Below are 22196 nucleotides of genomic sequence, written 5' to 3'. Positions count from 1 at the left end.
ATCCGCATTAGGAAATGTGAGTCGGATATCTTCCTGCACCTAAAGTTTTCCTGTCGGTCGACATGATTTCATCTCTCCTTAAGCTTCCCTAGTCATTGCAATGAACCGCAGAGCTTTGGGGCAAGATGCCTTTTATTTTGAAAAATTGCAACAGGAAATTGCAAATATGAGTCACATCACTTCCTGCACATGTGCTGTATTCCGGCACACATATTTAAAAAAACAAAACAAACAAAAACAACAACAAAAAACATCTGTCCATCCTTTAGTCTGCCGGAAAAGGGCGTGTCTTTCGGCAGGCAGCCAATCGGAAGCGGCCTCATTAATGTCGCTCCGGCCTGGGGGGAATCGTAGGACGTGGTGGCGGCGGAGGGCGGCGACCGCCACGGCTTAATAGAAATAAAAATAAAATCACACTCAAAATGTTTTCTTTCCCTTCCTCATCGTAGGGATTTTATTCATCGTACTCACCTGAAGTGGGCGGGGATGGGCGGTGGCTTCTCGGCCACCTAAACAATAAAAAAAACACATGAGGGTCAGGTGTTTGATCGATGACAAAAAGCGCCAAAGCCTGTGCCTACCTGTTTGGTTGAGATTGGGTCAGGTGGAAGGTGCTTAGTGGGCGGAGCCGGTCGGCATGCTAGCAGCTGAACGTTACCGAGGACAAAAGGCAGAAAGTGAGTCCTGCTCACGACAGAGATGTTCAAGCTAACATGCACATGCGGGTGAATGTTTCCGGAACAACTCAAAATATTTTTAAAACGTTATTTCAATGAAAAGATTTGTTTTCGACCACGAAAACAAGGCCGCAGACATGCTAATGCTAACATGCATCTCCAGCTGAATGATTGTCTATTTTATTCCTGGAGAGATCAGTGTTTTGATCTGTGATTATTTCTCATAGTATTACTCCTCCTTATCTATTAATTTTAAAAGGGATACTGTGTAAAATTTGGCTACAAGATGTCGCTGTATTGTTTAGCGCATCCAAAATCGAGTGCCACAAAGCAAAAGGAAGACTACAAACTACTGAGAGTCAATGTGGCCAAACTATAACATTTTTCGAGGTGAGCACCATGTTATGAAAAATAAATAAAAATATCTCAACATATTAAAAAAAAAAAAAGTTGATGATATGGTTGGATCTCTTAACCATTAGGGTGGTAGGGGCAGTGTGTCTTGGGCAAATACAGCCTGGTGGTCCCCATCCCTCCTCAGGCCAACAAATGTTTCCACCCAGTTTTGATCTGGGGACCTTTTGCTTGCTAGGCGAATGTGCTAACCACTAAACCACAGGAACATAAGTATTCAAATAAATATTTTAAAATAAGTTGTTGTTGTTTTTTTTCCACAGAGAAACCCGCCCTGACCCTGACGTAATGATTGACATTTTAGGCCCGACCCGGGCCGAAATTCTTGTCGAGTCAGGCTCAGACTAGGGCTCAAGAGCTTACCTCTGCTTTGCGCTAATGAGTCACTAAAAAGAAACCCTTCAAAAAGGTTGCAAACCCCTGCTTTAAAAAAAAAATGATAAATGTTATCTTGCGGCTACGTTAGCATATCGCTCGGGCTTGAAAGGTCAAACGGCGACAAACTGTCACAACTGATCTTTAATTGATGATGTCTTAAATTTATCGTTGTACGTTCAAAGCTCATATTTCTTTTGAGGCGACACTCTTATTCAAGTCCCGCCTCCTTTTCGGGCAAAGCCTATCAAAAGGGTCGTCTCAAACAACAGTTCGTACCTGGACACCCCTGATTGGAGGAGGCGGCGGAAGAGGCTTGGTGGGTGGGGCCGGACGACTCTCGGAACGTTGATGCTGAAGTGAGAGCGGGGAATGAGCCACACTCTTGCCACGCCCCCAGACGCCAGGCAATTTTTAAAATTTGGGTCAGCAAACATCCCAAAAATCATAGATATAAGACCAGGAGTCGGAATTAGCTACAAATGAAAGTACCGGTAATTTTCCGAAGAAACTTGTCAAACTCGTGGCCTTCAGTTCAAATATGACCCGCCACATCATCTTATGTGGCCAGCAAGACATTGCTAAGAGGAGCACAAGAGAAATTGACTCAATGACCGCCAGTTTAATAAAAGTCCACTAGGTATCAGGATCAGATGCCAAACTGGAGGGAGGTTGCTGAACAGCGCATACCTAAGCCCAATCTCCACACGCCTGTACCAAGACTTTATATTGACTGGTTGGACAGCACACTGCATTGGGTCTTTGCATTTTCCACTTCCATCCTATCAGGCCTGTTTTTTGTTTCTGGTTTGGACACTTTACACCTAGTTTGATTAAATTTTTCCTGTTTTTGGTTAATAAAGACCATCCTTTGTTGAGCACACCTGCCTCATTCTTGCTTCCCAGCATTTGGGTCCACCTCTGCAAATGTGACAGAATGACCCGACCACTAAAGGATTGCGCAGAAAGCTTTCACATGCCTGTTCTGGCGGCGAGGAGAAAGTCTCTTGGCTGCTTCTGTACACTCTCCTGGTCGCAAGAAAGTTCCTTACCTGGAGAGGAGAAGGTCACTCGGTCCCTTCTGGGCCCTGTGTTCTGGCAGGTAAGGACAATGACCCTTGATCGCTCCTGTCCCTATGGCATTGCGCAGGTGGAAAGCCGGAATGGAGGCAGGTTTGCTCAAAAAAGAATGTTCTTTGTTGACAAATCCAGGAAAAAAACAAAAACAAAGCAGGTTTTAAGACTACCCAAGAGTCCAAACAAGAAACATAAAACAGTTGGCAGGATGGAATAGGCAATGACCCAACGCTGTGTGCTGTCCAAACAGTGAATACAAAGTTAGGATAATTGGGGACAGGTGTATGGAGATTGGGCTCAGATGTGTGCAGTTCTGCAACCTGCCTCCAGTTGGGCACCTGAGCCTGACACTGGATTTTGCCAAATCTGGACGCCACTCGCAAAGCACCTAGTGTAGCTTTATTTTCTGACTACTGTTAATCAACCAGAGAACATTGAGGAAACTCTATACGAAAAAAAAGTAGCATCTGGGTGTCTTTGCAGAAGCTTAAAGAAGCTTTCTATAATAGATATGACACCTAACAGAGTCATGCCCATATTTAGATAAACATTTTATAAAAAAATAAAGACTTTTAAATCAATAATTGAAATTGGTGTTTGTATGCTATTTTGGTCACTTTCCAGTGTGCATAATTTTCTTGTAGTTAAATAAACTGTAGAGAAAACCCTAACCCCTACAAATGCACAGTTGAAAAACACTACAAGAGATTAAATAGGGGGGAAAACAAATATTAAGGCAAAAAAAAAAACAATCAAATCAATCAAATCCCTGAATCATAATTTAATTGTGAGCCTCCAAAAAGAACCCAAGCCCTCCAGCTTAGGCACCATTTTTATCCCATTAATTTACTAGTTTGGCCCCTGTGAGAATGTTTTCTCTCCCATGTGCCACCTGAGATAAAATAAGTTTCACACTCCTGAACTAAACTATAAGACTAGATTTGCGGGCAGAGGGCGCAGCCAACATGCATGTTTACCTGCGGCGGGAGGTTAAGAAGGGGAGTTGGGGGAAGTGTCTGGATCGGAGGAGCAGGCCTGTCAGCAAGCTGATTGGACGAAAAACAGGAAATAGAAAAGCGCAAGCCCGCACATGCTCACAAAGCTCTTTAAGCCCCGCCTACCTGCTTCAGGGGCAGAATCTCGGCCCCGTCTGTGGAGGACCCATTGGCGGTGTACTTGAGCGGCCGAACCTGATCCAGGTTGCGATCCGAACTGCGCTCGGTCGCAGGAGTTCTGGCAAAAAAATAAAGCATGTTTTCACACGGAACGATTAGGGCTGCAAAAATTAGACTACAAAAAAAAAACGATCATAGAAAAAAATCGACAAAAGAATTAATTGTCGGCTATTGTCGTCAGACACATTTTTCCAAAAGAGTGAGGCATCTTAACTAATTATAATCTCTGCTGAGAGTTGTTCATGCCCATGCTCTGTCTCAAGCGGTAATAAACCGAGATCACGGCGTCAACATATAGGTACGCATAGCAAAACTTTAAAAGTTCAGCAGCGTTTTAACCTGGATACGGCGAATAAACAGACTACTTGTAAAGATATCAGACCTTGCATATCATGGCGGTAGATCAGTGACGCACAAACATTTTCAAAGCACGTCAGACAGTTGAATGAAATGGAGTCTGACTCTCCTCAGTAACATTAACGTTGCATGTTATACATGAATAGATAAATCAACCTCATGCTAAATTTAAGTAAAATTAATAATCATCCAATTATTCGACTAATTCGCGACTATTAAATTAGTTGTTACTTGCAGCCCTAATCCAGATGAAAGTCATGTTTACCGGTTGTACGTAGTTTTGGAAAAGAGTTTGGTTCCTCCCACAGTGCGGCAGATGCGGCGGGCTGCAGGAAAGCGAAGAGCGAGGAAGAGGAGGAGTGCTGGCAAAACCACCAGGAAAAGGACCAGGACCGCCACTAGGACCGGATCGGAATCTGCGAGCAAGAATGCACCCACAATGTCATTTTCTAAGTTGTGGTGTTTGGTCTGCAAATGATTTGTGTTTTGTTTTGACCCTCCAGTCTTGCCCGAGCCAGCTTAGGACGTTTGTTTCAGAAAAATCGGTCTCAAAGCACATGTCAAAGAAACAAGGCTTACAGCAGACCCCAAGCTTAAGTTCAAGTTTGAAGACTTGGAAGATCTAAAACTAAGTTTTCGAATGAAACACACATATGAACACTTTGACCCAGGGGTCTCAACCTCACGACCAGTGGGCCATTTGTGGCCCAGGTGATGATAGTTTGATACCTCTGCTTTAATTTTAAGATTAATGTTAGAGGCGAGTTTGATATGGATGATAGCTTTGTGCTACAGTACAAATTTAGCCAAGGCTCAAAATTGGGAACAATTCACTCGCAAATGGAGCAAACAATTTAATTGCGTGTGGGATAAATACAAAGTTATGAACTCGCAAAACAGGAGAACTGTCGGAAATGTGTTTTAAACGAGTTATTTGAGATTTAGTGTACTTAGCTGGCGACTCCCGTAGAAAACATCAGATGACTCACCGGGAGAGAAAGAGAAAGAGAGGGACAAAGAGCAAAAGACAGACTGACACAGAAAGAAGACATTCACAGAAAGAGACAGACACAGAAAGAGAGAGAGATAAGAAAAGACAGAAACGGACTCAAAGAGACTCAAGGACAGAGAAAGAAAGCAAGACAGAGAAAGAGAAACAGGGATAGAGAAAGAGAGATGGACACAGAAAGAGTAACAGAGAGACAGAGGGAGAGAAAGAGAAAATCACTGAGTGAAGGATAGAAACCCTCAAAGATAGACAGACAGACAGACAGACAGACAGAAAGAAAGAGGGAGAGGTGGAGAGAGAAACAGAGAGGGAAACAGACAGATACAATTGATCATTCACTAAAAAGGCCTAAGCCACCGACCAGTCTTTTTTCATCAAAGACTATATCATGTGAGCTATCCGTTAAGATAACCAAATGAAAGCAAGAACAGAATATTCCTTGCGGGCACGTTACCTTCAGCAGCTTTTGGCGGTCCGCTGTCGACGCTGCCGCCGTGACCCGTGTAGGCGCAGTCCGGCGGCGCCCAACCGGCTCCGCAGTGACAATTGCCGTTGCTGTTGCACACCTAAAAACAGACAACCGGTTTTATCTGTATAATAGTCCCAGTGTGTATCATATAGCGATCATTAATTGTGTGAAAAAAACTAATTTAAATAAAACACTTTTAATTGAAAATATAAACAAAACACATGTTTTTTTTTCTCACAAACATGATTTTAGCCTTTGAAAATGTTTATTACAGAACACAACTGGTGGAAGCTGCCAAGTTTGGCCGCCACCTTGCTACTACAAAAGTCGATTTTGCAAAGCTAGTTCGTCTCTGTCACTGTCCTGCTCACAGGTTTGGTTTCCTCTCTCTCTCCCCTTTCACTTGTGCTTACCTAATTTTGTCAATAACTTCTGGTTCTAATTTTCAACCCACCCCCATGGTGTTGTCACTCATTCAGATTACATTCCAATCACACCTCTCCCTCTTCTCAATTTAACCACACCGTCTACTTGCCTTGGTGCTAGTTTGTTGCATATCTTGTCGGGACCTAAGCCTTCTTGTCACAATCTTGTTATTATCCCTTTTAAGTTCTGTTGCAGGCTCAAACTAATCTTTGCTCACTTCTGAAAATGTGTAATTCGGCTTGAGAATCTTGCCGTGTTGCCCTTTGGTTCGGCTTTTGTAGTGTGTTTTCTTCCCAACTATAATGACTAATGCTGAATTATTACACACTGTCACTTTAAAGCTGTTTCAAATAGAGATGCTGTCACTCAAACATGATGTAGCTTATAATTTGTTGTATGTATGAGAAATATAATCATAGTATTTTTGAAAAATGTTCAATTAAGGGATAAATGGTGGCAAATAGCAAGCTAGAGAACGGCAGCTACCCACTCCATGACCGTTGCACTTCCGGCGGCATTCGTCCACTCCCAAGACGGACACGTCCCGGCACTTGTTCTCCAAGCAGGCCTGAAGACATGAGGCGATCGTGAATATTAGATATGGAAGACAGATCCTGACGTATGTATAAATCGTGAAAATACCAACCAATATATGCCATAGAAATAAATGCACACACAAATCATGTAATACCTAAATATGAGACTTCATTTATCTACACATTTATCTGACGAAAAGCACAATGAAATACATTCTGAAATATACAAAAGAAAGAACGAAACAGCCAAGAAGACAGGATTAAATAGATGACAAAATGCATTATGAAATGAACAAAATAAAAAACAAGATTACAAAATAGACGCCCAAATAAATTAGGAAATAGAAAATAGCCAACAAAATAACAGATAAAATAGCCGATAGAATAGACAACAAAATAAACGGTAAAAAACAAAAAAAAGACAGGATGAAAATAACAAAGAAATACGCAACAAAATGGTAAAAAATAGCATTTATGCAAAGTTAGGTAGTAACGGGTTGCATTTACATTGCATTTACTTGAGTAAGTTTTGGGACATTTTGTACTTCCAGGACCATTTTTAAATCACTGCACGTTTTTTTTTTACTTGAGTAGATTTGTGAAGAAGAACCTGTGTTCTTACTCCATTTCATTAGGCTACAATGAACCTGTTACTTAAATCCCCTCCACCAAAGTACCCGTCTGTCTGTAGATTTATTTTGTCAGAAACCTCGTTTCTTTTATTTAGATGTGACCAGTGACCCAAACAACCATCAGGTGGCAGTTGCGAGCAGGGTGAAGAATCTTTTTTTTTTTTTTTTTTTTTTGGGTACTGTATGGGCAGTCTATAAACTGAGAACACAGACTTCTAATTTATTGTCTATTGGATAGACTTTGATGATCGGATTGAATGGTTGCTTTAAAAACAAAAAATCAATAGATAAGACGTTGTTACTTAGTACTTGAGTAGTTTTTTTTCACTTTTACTCAAATAATTATTCGGATGACTTTTCACTTCTATTTTAGTCATATTATTCTGAAGCAACAATACTTTTATTTGACGAAAACCTTTAGGTAATTTACCCGTCTCAGCATTCATGTCATATATTTAGCTATGACCTGAGTAATTTATGTGTTCATTTATTCCTATGTCATATATTTTTAGCTATTTTTTCACTAATCACGTTCCTCCTTACTTAAAGAGGCAGGGTCGGCTCACCATGAAAATGATGGTTCTTACCTTTCCTGGCGCACAGGCAGTGCCCTGTGCCACGGAGGCTGGGTCGGACACATCATCGCCCGAGTGGAAGACGGCACCACGACACACCAGGTCGCGCAGGTCCAAACGCACTGTCGTGGTCAGGATCTCGGCGTCACTGCCCAGTAGGGGGCGCTCCAGCCCGCCCTGGCACTGGATCCTGCCACATTGCACATCACTGCCAGCGAACACGCCACAAATTAACCAGCATGTATGCCAATACAGACGCTAACACAGTCAGGCCTAAAATATTTGGACAGTGACACAAGTTTTGATATTTTAGCTGTTCACATTAACACATTCCAAAGTTCAGTAATATTGCAATGTCTGTTACTTTTATTTGTGTTCACGCATGGACCCTTTAAGATAGGACGTGTCGCAAGGGAAGGGGGAAGCGACAGATTCCGACGTTTTGTGCTATGAAGTCAGTCTTGAGTGCATGTGAACGGTGTGAGTTACGACCAACAGTAGCTCTCGTGTGAATGTTTATACTGCTTGTTATTTAGTTATTAAACTGGCGACGAGACTTTAACAGCAAATGAGTGCATCATTGATCACATCGAGGGGCATTACAATATCATTATTATGGGCCTAAAGTGCACAATCTCAGCTGCGAATTGTGACTCTCTACATCCAAACAAAAATAAAGGTTTAGGAATTATAGTTCTTTACAATCTTCATAACCCATTTTCAAAATACCACAAGTAATTGGACAGTTGACTCAGAGGGCTGCAATTGTCTCAGGAGGCTCCTCCCTTGTTAACCTGTCATAAACTAAGTAGTGAAACGGTCTGGAGTTGATTGTAGGTGTGTGGTTTTGCATTTGGAAGCTGTTGTTGTGACCACACATCATGCGTTTAAACTGTCAGTGAAGGTGAACCAGAAGATCCCGTGGCTAAAAAATAAGAAATGTATAAGATAGATCTGAAATGCTTGAAGATATCAACAGTTTGGTATTTCTAGGAAAAAGGAACGCAGTGGTTAGGTTGGCAATTCCAAAAGGCCTGGACTTCCCACAAGGCAAAAGAGAAGACTTAAATTCGTAAGGAGTCCCAAAAATAGACAGGCCAGACTTGACTTTGCCAAAAACATCTTAGCAAGCCAGCCCCGTTCTGGACAGGTGAGACAAATAAATACCCACCAATATATGCCATAGAAATTAATGAAAACATAAATATATCATGTAATACCTAAATATTTGACATTAATGCAGTTTATTCATTTACACATTTATCTGATGAAACGCACAATGAAATATATTCGGAAATATACAAAAGAGGTAACAAAATAGCCAAAGAAATATACTGTACGAAACAGAAGACATCGAGACAACGGAATAAATGAAGAAAGCCGATTAAATAGATGACGAAATACATTAAATAATGGGGAAAAAAACAACAACAAAAAAGATTACAAAATAGAGGCCGAAATAAATTAGGAAATAGACAATAACCAACGAAATAACAGATAAAATAGCCGACAAAATGCAGAACAAAGAGCTGATCAAATAGCCAACGAAATAGACAACAAAATAAACGGTAAAATAGACGATGAAATAGTCTCCAAAGAAGAAATACGACAAAATATGAAAAAAAAAACAAATACATAGATGCCAAAATGCTAGACTTGCCTTTGTCAAAAATCATCTCAACAAGCCAGCTTAGTTCATGAAAAGTGTTCTATGGACCGATGAGACAAAGAGAAACCTGTAGGCGAATGGTGGGAAGGAGAGAAAAAGCATGATCCAAAGCACACTTCAACGTCTGTGAAAAATGGTGGAGGCATTGTGATAGCATGAGCATGGACTGCGTCACTTGCGTTCATTGATGATTATTACAACAGATACAAGTAACTGGATGAATTCTGAAATATACAGGGATATACTTTCTACTCAGTTTCAGCCAAATGCTGTCGAGATAATTGGATGACAGTGCAGATGGGCAATGGCCTAAGGCATACAGCAAAAGTAAGCCAGCAGTTTATTAGGGCAACAAAGTGGAGTATTGCGCAATGGCCCAATCAATCTTCAGATCTTCACCCAATCTGGCATGCATTTAACTTTGCTCAAGACGAGGTTTGAGGCGGAAAGACCCACAAACAAGCAACAAGTTGTGACTGTTGCTGTACAGGCCAGGCAAGGCTCCAAGCAGGAAACCCAGGGTTTGGTGTTGTCCATGGCTTCCAGACTTCAGGCAGTGGTTGCCTTAAAAGGATTTTAACAAAATATTGACAACAAACCTTTTTGTTTGGAATACGCTTAATTCTCCAATTACTTTAGAGCCCCTGAAACGTGGTGTGTTCGAAAAAAATGGATACAATTCCTTCATTTTCAGTCAGATGTTGTTGTTCAATCAATTGAATCATATGTTACAGTCTGAACTTCAATTCTGGTCAAGATATTTCATTTCAAGTCCAATGTGGATGCATGTAGAGCCCAAATTGGGAAAATCTGCGTGTCTGTCCAAATACTTTTAGACCAAACTCTAAGTACTCACTCTGGTGCGCAGGCCACGTAGGAACCGTCCCCCAACTGCCCGCAGTTTCCGTAAATGTTCCCTTGCTTGTTGACGGAAGAGAAGCAGACGGCGGGCGCGGCACTGGCGTCTAACAGGAGAGGGCGCTGTTAAAATGGTATGCCGCAGAGCAGAATCTAGAGCCACTTACTGGGCCCCCAGAGGGTCCGACATTGTGCCCGCAAACTGGCGCAGGCACCTCCGAAGCAGTAGGCGGCGCCGTCCTCGCAGGGCGAGCCGTTCTGCACATAAACGTTGGGGGGGCAAGAAGGGGAGGAGCCTGTGCAAAATTCAGGCAAGTCGCACTCCCCGACAGGCTCTCGGCAAACAACGCCCGCCTCCCGAAGCTGAGGGGCGGAACAAACATCAGCACTGAGCGCAAATATGGAAGTGCGAACTGTCAAATGTAGAAAAACTTAAATTGCCACAAATATGTGCCATAGAAAATTATCCATCTATTATCTGCACCGCTTTTCCCCAGTAGGGTCCCGGGGGTGCTGGAGCCCTTCCCAGCTATCTTCGGGCAGGGGACACCCTGAACTGGTTGACAACCAGTCGCAGGGCACATAGGGACAGACAATTAACTCTCTCATTCACACTTAGGGACAATTTGGACCGACCAATTGAATGTTTTTGGAATGTGAGAGGAAACCGGAGTGCCCGGAATAAAACCATGCAAGCACAGGGAGAACATGCAAACTCCGCACAGGAAAGCTGGCAGCTGGATATGATCCCATGACCTCGGAACTGCACGCGCTAACCACTGCGCTGCCGTGCTGCCCCATAGAAAATAATGACTACACCAAAAAAAAAATCACCCAATACCTTAATATAAAACATAAATGCCATTCATGCATTTATTTGTCGTGTACTTTGTTGCTAATTGAGTCGTGTAATTAGTCTTGCATTTAGTTGCTTATTTCATTTCGCATTATGCCATTTAGTTTGTCGTGTACTTTTCCGCTTATTCACTCATGCACTTTGATGCATATTTTGTCATGCACTTTGTCGGGCTCTTTGTTTTGTACTTTCTCGTGTACTCTCTTGTGTACTTTGCCATTTGTTTGGTCGTGCACCTTGTCTTGTGTTTTTTTGCTTATTTTGTCGTGTACTCTGTTGCTTATTTGTCATGCACGGTCTTGTACATTTTCTTGTACCTTCTCATGTACTTTCTTGCGTACTTTGTCATGTCTTTTCTCGCTTATTTACTCACGCACTTTGTTGCACTCTTTGTCATGCGCTATTAAGTCATGCACTTTGTTGCGCTATTTGTTTTAAACCTTACCTTGTACTTTCTCATATGTACTTTGGTATATTTTGCCATTTCTTTTGTCTTGCACCCAGTCATGTTTATTTTTTTGCTCATTTTGTAGTGTTCTCTGTCACTTATTGAGTAGCGCACTTTGTCTTGTACAATACCTTGTCCCTTCTTATACTTTCTTGTGTACTTTGTCATTTATTTTGTCATGTACTTTTTAGATTTTTTTGGGGTACTTTGTCAAAATCAAAGACCGTCTTTATTGTCATTAACATAGAATGATTATGAAATTTTCTTTGCAGCCGAGTGTACAAGGATTATAAAAAAGTTTTTAAAACAGGATACAATACAATAAAATATGTATATACAAAAAGGGAATGACTGTGCATGTATTCAGTGTTTTTCTTTTCCAGTTCAGAAGATCCTTGACTGCTCTCCACCCAGACTACAAGATATTCCCGGCTTGCAATACTGTAGCAGAGCCATTAACATTATAGTTTGGGTTTTTCATTTGTTGTCATTGCAAAATGAAACTGAAAATATATACTCTTGCACAAAACTGAAAAATATACACGTTGCTTACCTGGCAGTCTCGGCAGCAGACGCCGTCGGAGGAGCATTGTGCGCCGGGACGCAGCCGACACGTTGGCGCATCGCAGCAAACGTCCCGGCACTCCTGCATCAACAAAACGAAACCGCATTACGTTGGTTACGCTTCAATTTCACCACCGTGTTTTACCTCTGGCGTGCCGCAGTCGCACTCTTCGCCGGGTTCCATGTAAAGGTTGCCGCAACGCGCCCCCCCAAGGAGGCGTTCGGGGGACGGCACGTTGAAAAGGCACATGCCGCCCCCCCGCAGAAGACTCACCGACAGGTCCGACGCGCTGCAGCTGCTAAACTGCTGACCTGGAAGAAAGCTGAAAACAGGTGAAGACGTGAATGGGGCATCGACACCAGGACCAAAGTCTGCAGGACGCCGGCGACCCATTCAGCATGTTAGTTTGTGGTAGTATGCTGTATCTGAAATACTAATGAAAAAGAGTTGTATGAGGCAACAGATGGCTTGGACGCAGTGACCAGGAAAAGCCCAATTTATTGGAAGAAAGCTAATATACACTAGCTGCAGATGTATAACTGTTTTATCATGAGGGTTTCCAGTCTAAATACAACACCAAATTCAGACAATCAGGGCGTCTCACCATAATTAATCCATTAATGTTTGTATAGTGTTTTTCTTCACTTTGATGATTTAAATTATGGGTTGTGATTTGCATTATCATAAACCAGGTAGGGGTTAGCCTTAGGGTTCGGGATTAGTATTAAGGGATTAAGGTTTGGAAATAGGGGTTTGGAGTTAGTTTTAGGATTAAGGACGTGAGTGAGTTGGGCATTTTGGTATATAGGCTGACCCAGTGGAGGGTTCCATGATGCAGCCCCCATTGCGGGGCTGGTTGGCACAGTGGCAGTGGCGCTGGTGGCTGTCATGGCTCATGCCCAGGTTGTGTCCCAGCTCGTGGGCCACCGTGGAAGCCACGCCCAGCACGCTGACCAGGTGGTCCTGCCCACAACGACGGAGGTTGCCTACAGGTGTACAATGGCGTCTAAGGCAGAGACATCAATCGACACAACACTTACCACATTGACGCCTCCGGAGCGGTCTCGGGAGCACATGGACGCCTGAGTGGCCATGCCCACAGTTGCACCGTCCAGGGCACGGCCCCTACCCGGCACAATGTTAGACACTGGGTAACAGAACGCGCAACGCCAACTCACGCCACCTACATGATTAGCTGGGCATTGTCGTGACGAAGGCGCGGTAGCAGTTCGCTGGCTCGCCATCGCAGGAAGTTATTGAGCGTCACGCTGGGGTTCTGGTCCACGCCGATCTTGTCTTTGTCGCTCCACACTTCCAGACCAGTGAGGGCAACACGCATCTTCAAGGGCCGGTAGTACTGACGCATGCAAACACACGAGTGGGTGGCGTCATGATGTTGGCATCAGGTGACGGCTGGGGTGGCGAGCTTACCCAGTCCACCTGATTGGCCAAATCCAGCAGGCGGTAGACGACTGTCTGGTTGTTGCTTTCGTAGTTCAAAAACTGCACAAAAACAATATTGGTGGGTGCCACCGGCGGCGGCACATGCTGGGTGAGCTCACCTCTTGGTGGTCGGCCACCAACACCAGCTCGATGTATTTGGTCTCAGACAGGACGTCCCGTTTGCTCTGTACACGGATGCAATGCTATTTCATTAGGGGGAGTTGTGGTTTTCTAGATGGTTGCATGTGCCATACACTTGCCATCGCATTCCACACCTTCTTAATGTGCTATTGAATGCCAAGCGTCCGGCGTATGCGGCTTACCCTGTGTTGTGCAGGTGCCACATGGCCACCGACCGTAAAGACAGGTCCATGCCGGACACCGCAGCCCTTGCCGTTTGCCGCAGCCACTTGAGTGACAGTGAAGATCAGGTGGTCTCCATCTCTACCCGATTCCTGTGGCTCCACCTCTAAGCTCAAGGACGCATTGAGGCTGATGACGCCGCTGAAGAAGACAATACCAGATGACGATGTTATCAATTTCCAAAGGTCGGGCATCCTGTCAATGTTGATTTTCTCCAAGATTGACTAGCTTTTTGATTCAAAATCTTCAATGGGATAGTGTGCCAAACTCTCTGGAAATAAAGTATTATTATGAAAAATCAATTATGATTGATCTTAAACATCTTGGAGTCCTGTGTGAGGGGGGAACATCTAGATGGAAATATTGGACTTGTCTCTTCAGATTATTTAGGAATAAATTACTATGTTTCAGTGTAGAAATGCTAGTCATTAAATGGCAGCAGATTCAGCCATTTTGTGAATTATTAGAAAAAATAATTACCGGTAACTGTGATAGTTGCTACAGATGTTGGCGCCCCATGTCCCGATTCAAATATTAGTCTAGTTTCTTAAGATTATTAAGGAATTAAATGATTAGCTTTTTGTGCAGAAAAATCTCGTTTGAAAAATGTGACACAACCTTGGCCATGTCGTGAGTTATTTGAATAAATAAATCGATTTTGATAGTTGCTACAGATATTTGTAAACTTGTGTGAGGAATATCTATTTTAATAGAAATATCTCTCAGACTAGTCTTTTCAGATGATTTATGAATTAAATGACAATCTTTTTGTGTGAAATTGTTGTGGAAAAAAACGTGCCACAGTCCCGACCATGTTGTGAATTATCTTAACAAATGATTGACCACGACAGTTGCTACATATGTTTGTGCCCGTGCATCGAAAGATGATCTTAATAGAAATATTGAACTATTTTCTTCTTTATTTATGAAATAAATGACCTGTTTTTTGTATCAAACATCCCATGGGAAAATGTACCACTGCTTCTTCTGAGAATTATCCGAATAAATAATTGATTGAGTGGGGCTACATACTGTATGTTGGTGGCCCATGTGGGGAAGGAATATCTTAATAGAACTATTGTACTTGTATTCTATTTATAAATTAAATAAAAGCTTCTTGTGTTGAAATTTCCCACAGACAAAATGTGCTACAGCTTTCTGCGGTGTACCTAGTTATTTGAATAATAAATTGAATCTAATACTCAGTAAATAAGCTGGTGCACCATGTGAGGGAAGAGCAACGTCATTAACATTGAACTTGTTTCTTCATATTATTTATGAATTAAGCGACTAGCTTTTTGTATTAAAATGTCAAGTGGGAAAATGTGCCACAGCCTCTGCTGTGTAGCCAATTATCTGAATAAAAATATTGATTCCAATAGTCAGTCAATATGTTGGTGCCCTGTGCGAGGGTGGAAAAGCTTCATAGAAATATTGAACATCTTTCTCTCTTATCACAGAATCATTTATTCCTTCTTGACGCACGTGTTTGTGCCAACAAGGCCCAAAATCCAATAATCCGGGCCTGGCAACTTACCGAAGTCCGGAGCAGGTGCTGACGGCCACTCTGGACCCCGGAAAGCCTCTTACATTGCCATGGTAATAGCAATGAGTCTGTGGACACCAGCCGGCTCAGCCGGGCACTCGGTTGGTCGGATGCTTGGACGAATCTCGAGTCGGCGAACTCACCACAGGCTGGTCCGTCAGGGAAGCTCTCGTGCCGTCGGGCAGGTAATAGAAGATGTTTGGTGTTTTGGGCAGGAATTCGCTTTGAGCACAATATAGCAGTCAACGACAAGGTCCGCCCGGGTCGGAAACTTTTGGCCACGCCCACCTACCGGTTCTTCTGCAGCTCCAGGACCAAGACCTGGCCTCGGACCTTCAGGCCACACTGCAGAAACTCTGGGTGGCCATCCTTAAAAAAATATATATATATATATTTGGAATAATGGACCAAAACTGAAGCAAAATAGCACCAGAACCAACCAGAACGAACCCAACTGCATACCTGTCAACCTGCACGGCTACTGTCGTATTTTCCCGTACAAAATACAAAATAATCTATCTTTTTTTTTTCCCGAAATGATGCATGATGGGAAATCCCCAGGCGGCAGACGCATGCGATTGACAAATTTGGGTTTTTCCGTACAGATTTCCTTGTACGTCGTACTCGTCTTAAAATGCATAAAAAACGTACTTGGTACGGCAAAACCGTACAGGTTCACAGGTATGCAACTGGGACCCCAAAACACACATGAATCAGGCTCCTCAGAAAAGCTAATGCAGCAGGAACTAACAGCGAAACCCTTAACCCGAAAGGAACCCCAACCCTAACTCTCTAACAATGACCCCCAACACTAAGCCCTAATGATTACCTAAATGCTTACCTCAAAAACTACTTCAATCCCCTAATACTAACAAAAACCCCTCCTAACCCCTAACGCTAAACCCTAATCACATCCTAACCCAAGGGTAGGCAAACTATGGCCCGCGGGCCACATGCGGCTCGTCAGCCTTTTTAATCTGGCACGCTAAATGACGATAATATGTATAAGATTCTTTTTTTAAAAAGTAATACTAATGAAAAAAGAGTCCATTTGGTGACGCTCTTGTCTCCATTTTCCCAAACATCCAAATGGCAAGCTACATTTTTTTACTTGCTTTTTTTATCAGGTATTTATTTGATCAATTTAATGGAAAACAACACTTTTGAGTTGGCTGTATTGGATTTTGAGTTTTTCAAATGTAGTGCTTAAAATATGTATTATTTAGTGCATTCTAGTGGTTAAAAAACTGTATTCATTAAAAAATATATATTAATTAAAAAATAAGCAAAAATACATGTTGGCAAAAGTGTCGGTGAGCTGGTAACTATTAGCTTAAGATGGGGGTGGCCAGACTACGGCCCGCATCAACCATTTTAATATGGCCCACCAAATGACAAAAGTATAGTAGTTTATGTAAATTTGTTTAATAAAAAGTACTACTAATAAAAATGAGTTTATTTGGTGGGACTCTTGTCTTTAGTGTCCCCAGCATTCAAATATTTGGGATTTTTTTTTTAGCTTGATTTTTCTTTTAAACCAGGTATTTATTTTCTCAAATTTAAGGATAAAAAACACTTCTGAGCAAGACGCATCACGTTTTTCAATGCATATTATCACATTGAGGGAACGTATAATTTAGCACCTCAGAGTAGTAAAAAACATTTATTAAAAAAAAAAAAAACAATGTTGATTTGAATAACAAGCGAAAAATATAGAGGTGGGTGGGAAGTCAGTTAATTTTGAATGATGCGAGCGCCATGGCGGGATCCGTCAATTTACAGAGAATTTTTACCATTTTTTTTCTTTCCTGTTGTTTATACTAAGCAAATTTTATGTCAAGAAAATAAGAATCCCTGAAAAACTAACAATAAAATAAAATCTAGAGTAAAAATATTTACTTTTCAGTGTGAAATACAAGAATACACGCTAAGCTTTTTTACAGACAACAAACTTAAAGTAAAATAAAGGATCCCTGAAAGTGAGTGTCCATGGGCAACAGGTAGGTGCCTTGCGTGCCTGTCGCTGCTATTGGCGTGTGAATGGGTAAGTGTAAAGCACATTGTAAAGCGCTTCAGTGACTTAAAAAAGCACTATATAAACATCTGTCTTTCTCTCTTTATTTTTCCTCTTTCTATTCATTTCTCTTTTTATCCCCCTGTCTTTCTCCTACTCTTTCTTTCTCTTTCATTTTATTCATATCTTTCTTTATTTTTCTTTCTTTCTTTCACTCTGTCTTTTTCCATCGCTCTCTCTCTCCCTCTCTCTTTTTTCTTTCCTTCTTTCACTCTGTCTTTTTCCATCTCTCTCTCTCTCTCTTTCACTCTGTCTTTTCCATCTCTCTCTATCTCTCTTTCTTTCATTCTGTCTTTTCCATCTCTCTCTATCTCTCTTTCTTTCACTCTGTCTTTTCCATCTCTCTCTCTCTCTCTCTCTTTTTCTTTCCTCCTTTCACTCTGTCTTTTTCCATCTCTCTCTCTCTCTCTCTCTCTCTCTCTCTTTCCAATAATGAACCTTGTAATAACATAGTAACTACACAGTAAGTAGTACAATATACGTATTATTTTTGAAATGTATATCAAACTGGGTGCCCTTTGCACTAATAAGTAGAAAACAGCAGCTCTCAGCTTTAAAAGGGTTGAAGACCCCCGGATTAGAGTAATAAGAATAAACACATGTTGGTGAGCGGCTAACTAATAGCTTGAGGAAATGTTGGGCAAACTACGGACTGTGGGCCACATGCGGCCCTGGAGCCTGCTTAATCCGGCTTACCACGTGTTAAAAGTATAATGACAATGCGTAATGTTAAATAACGTAATTCTACTAATGTAATGTGTAATTGTAATTAAAGAATTTCTACTCGTAAAAATGAGATTAGTTGTTGCTACTCTTGTCCCCAGTGTCTCCAACATTCAAATATCGGGCTACATTTTTCTTTACCCGCTTTTTTAGTCCAGGTATTTCTTCTATTGAATTCAAAAATGTAAAAAACTTTTGAGCTAGCTGTATTTGACTTTGAGTTTTTCAATGCATATTATAGTGCTTACTCTTAAGAACTGCACGTTGTATATTATTTGAGTCTCTTCTAGTGTTAAAAAAAGAAGTACAGTATTGAAAAAAAAAGCAATATCGATTAGAAAAATTAGCAAAGGTACATGAACTATTATACTACAAGGAATTTTTTATAATACTGGTTGGGCAATTAGTTTGAAATAATTTGACAAAACATAAGGCTTTTGCTGTCATGGGTACCCCCTAAAACCAAAAACCTTGTGGAAAGCAAAATAAAAATGCAAAGAAAATGTGTTTTAATTTTTTAACTTTGAGTTTCCATAGTATACAATTTTCTTTTAGCGCTCGTTTTCCGCTGCACAACACATTACAGTGACATCCAGTGGTCAAATATCACACACTGTCACTTTAACATTGTTCGTTATGTGTTCATGTGCGTTTGTTTCGGGGGATTTCAGCAGGAAGCCAGACGCCCCTCCAGAAGGTTCCAAAGAGATGACATCATTTTTTCTTTCAGGCGTAATGAAAAGCAAGAGCGAAACTAGAGCGAACCCGCCCTGACTCTGCTCGAAGGACTTTCACAATAAAAGCAGCTGTAACCCTGGTAACAGCAGCCACATGGAAGGAATAACTTTTTACTGTTTCTGACCTCAAGTGCCTCCTTCAAACTCTGCCTTTTGCCCTCCACCAGCACAAACGGTTGAGTTCTCCCCAATAGGGGGCGCTGCCAAACCTGATCACCTGGGGGCGACAAAAACACCAGTTGGCAAAAAATCTTAGAACTAGCATGTCTGCGCGCCATTAGAGCATCATCCGTGTTGGCAGTTTGGATGGCAGTTCCCATTGGCACATTAGAATCGAAAACCCAATGAATGTTCTGGCATGGGTAGACTGTCTTTCTGGAAAACTGCTGAGCCGGCAAAACCTAAAATGCCAAGATTTCACATTTAGGGTAACCTGTCTGACTGCCAGTAAAATATGGGATCGATATTAAATGTCGTCCTGGTCTGGTAGAGTGGAATGTCTTTTGGGCGGGAAGTACTGAGGCAACAAAACCTAAAGCTGCCACTTTCCAAATATTTAATAGAGACTTCTAATTTTTGTAGTAGTAATCTAAACATTTGAATCTTTTTTAACATGTTTTTCAGGGTTTATTTGCCTTCTCCCAAATTGTTTAAAATTGTAAATAGTTAAAGTTTATGTATTTTGTAGATCATTTATAGCCAAAAGTTAATTATTGAAAGGGACAGTGTGTAATATTTAGTGCCTCCTAAAGGTACAAAAACCTACATCTAGGTAAAAAACACTTATTTGAATACTAGACAAAAAAAACATCATACCAATGTTAATTTATATTAAAAAATTATAGGTCGACTAAGTCGGCAACATGTCTGTCTGTCATCCTGCTGTGTATCACTTGCTCTTGCTCGTACCAGACAACACAGTTCTCAAATATTACACATTAGGTATTATATTTTGTTATTTAGCGGGTTTTTTTCAGGGATTCTGTGACTATTTATATGTTGCTGGTATGAAAAGCTAAAAGAAAATTGTATTTGATCATTTATTTCGGTAGATGTGTAGTCAATTGATTTATATTTTGTATTTTTAGGGACCCTTTACTTTAAATTTGTTGTGTATAAAAACACAAAAAAATTATTCTTGCGACATTGAAAAGTGTATATTTGTTATTTACATTTTATTGCGGTTTTTTTCCAAGATTTTGTGTCCAAGTTCAGTAAAACATTGATAAAAGGGCTATTATGATATAAACATAGAATACATTTTTCAAATGAATCATTAATTAAATTTGAGCATAATGTTACATAATAAATGGTGATATATCATTGAAAAAAAATCTGAAGAGCAGTTTGAGCTCTTTTAGTGGGCCGAGCTGAAAGAGACATTTCTCAAAACGGAGCTGGTATTCCCAGCACTAATTGAGAAGATTGTATAATACATTTCTTTTTTTTTTTTTTAAATTATTAACTCATGTGTTAATTTTGTATTATTATTGGTAATATATGGATCAAAGAGACAAAAATACGTGGAGACCAATTTGAGAGTCGAAAGAGCCGGGTCTCTAAAAAAAAAAAAAAAAAGGCACAATGATTGTGGAGATTACATTGTGCATAATTTTACATAATAAATGATAATATGTGGATTAAAGCAACAAAGAAATGTGAAGAGCCGTTTGGGAGCTGAAAGAACCAGCTCTTTTTTAGTGAGCCGAGCCAAAAAAGCCGGTCTTCGAAAAAGAGCCGGAATTCTCATCACTAGTTTTTTTAGTGTTATTTCTTGTCACACTTGACAAAGCGTTTGCTGTAAACCTCTTAGGCGCACACACAAACGCTCACGCGCGCAACTTGTTTTGTTGAACTACTTTTTAAACCTCTTAAACTACGTGTACGCGCACGCACCACACGACCTCTCCTCACCTCTCCACGCGCGTGTCACGTGACGCGTCAAACGGCGTTAACTCGTTTTGACGTTAATCTCGCTCGTAGCTCGTGGAAGTGCGCGCATGCGCGTTACCTGCTTGGTTGCGTCCGGGCGCCCTGAAGATCCCGGGGGCGTTCATGAACGCCCCGCCGGAGCCGGCGCCGATTATCAGGAGCACAAGGGGCGCCAAAAGCGGCCTCATCTCGTCGCCATGCTTGACGAGCGCCACATCCGCCTGTTGTCCGGCACAAAACGCACGCCACAAACCGGAAGTGAACTGCCCCGCCCCCCTACGAAGTCCAGCGCGATTCCCGACTTCAGCCCAGGGCGGGCTGCGTTTATAAGGAAACCCTCGTTTGTGACGTCATCTGTCCGATCAAGTTGCTCCACCTTACAGAAAGTTAACCGAGTAGGCCTTCAAAGTAAAAGTGTGATGAACTTTTGTGTGTGTTTTTTTAAATTGTGGTCCCCTTCACACATTTGAATACTGAAAACACTGTCACTTTATCTCCACAGTGAGTCCATCAGCTCAATCAAATTGCTCCACAGCTGACCTTCAAAATAAAAAAGAAAGGGACTTTTTTCAAAATTGTTTTCCTTCTCCGTGATTGGTTCTTAAATTCACAACTTTAAGTTTTGATGACTTCTCTGTCAATATATCCTCTTAGTGACGTCACCCACCGTATCAAGCTGCTCTACCCTAGGGTGGTTACCCGTGTAAGCCTTCAAAATAAAAGTGAAGAATCTATTATGTTGGGTTTTTTTTAATTTTCTACAATGATTGCTTCACACCTTTGAATTTTGAGAATATCTATGTCATCTGTTTGATTAAATGCCACCGCTATACGGGAAGTTACCCACAGAAGCTTTCGACAAAAGCACAGGGAACATTTTTGTTTTTTTCTTGATCTCTGCACACCTTTGAATTTTAAGGACTTCTGTTTCGCAAAAGCCTGATTGTGACGTCATCTACCGAATCAAGTTGCTCTAACTTAGGGAAGCTCGCTGTGTAGGCCTTCAAAATAAAAGTGACAGAACTTTTGTTTTTTTCGACTTCTGTATTGTTTCACACTTTGGGGACATGTGTGTCAATTTGTTCTAATGGTCACGTCATCAGCCCTATAATGCTACTCCACCTTAGGGGGAAGCTAACCACATAGGCCCTTCAAAATAAAAATTCCATATTTTTAATTGCATATTGCATCATGTTTTTTTTTCTTTTGTGATTGCTTCACACTTTAGAATCTTGAGGACATCTGTGTCATTTTATTCTC

At 41.4% G+C, this 22196-nt stretch overlaps 1 protein-coding gene across 2 annotated transcripts; it reads right to left on the bottom strand.

Annotated features, from left to right (window-relative positions):
- Positions 1-114: 114 nt before the first annotated feature.
- Positions 115-21260, bottom strand: adam15 (ADAM metallopeptidase domain 15). Of its 2 annotated transcripts, XM_088326648.1 has the most exons (24): positions 21016-21260; positions 19130-19221; positions 15763-15839; positions 15614-15692; positions 15462-15538; positions 13885-14065; positions 13681-13746; positions 13550-13621; positions 13306-13475; positions 13159-13243; positions 12933-13081; positions 12263-12440; positions 12107-12199; positions 10417-10612; positions 10248-10356; positions 7735-7930; positions 6470-6547; positions 5539-5650; positions 4341-4491; positions 3665-3776; positions 3521-3589; positions 1746-1820; positions 472-647; positions 115-389 (listed from the first exon to the last, which is right to left on the bottom strand). In XM_088326648.1, exons 1-23 carry the CDS (start codon positions 21122-21124, stop codon positions 537-539), a joined length of 2637 nt encoding a protein of 878 aa, XP_088182774.1. In that variant the 5' UTR covers positions 21125-21260; the 3' UTR covers positions 115-389; positions 472-536. The 2 variants fall into 2 exon arrangements, with proteins under 2 accessions (XP_088182774.1, XP_088182775.1); XM_088326649.1 differs by lacking the exon at positions 3521-3589.
- Positions 21261-22196: the final 936 nt, after the last annotated feature.

The sequence above is a fragment of the Urocampus carinirostris genome, chromosome 2 (genome assembly GCF_059441175.1).
Source record: "Urocampus carinirostris isolate Australia breed hairy pipefish chromosome 2, RoL_Ucar_1.0, whole genome shotgun sequence".
NCBI lineage: Eukaryota > Metazoa > Chordata > Actinopteri > Syngnathiformes > Syngnathidae > Urocampus > Urocampus carinirostris.
This window is presented reverse-complemented; position numbering and strand designations above follow the sequence as displayed.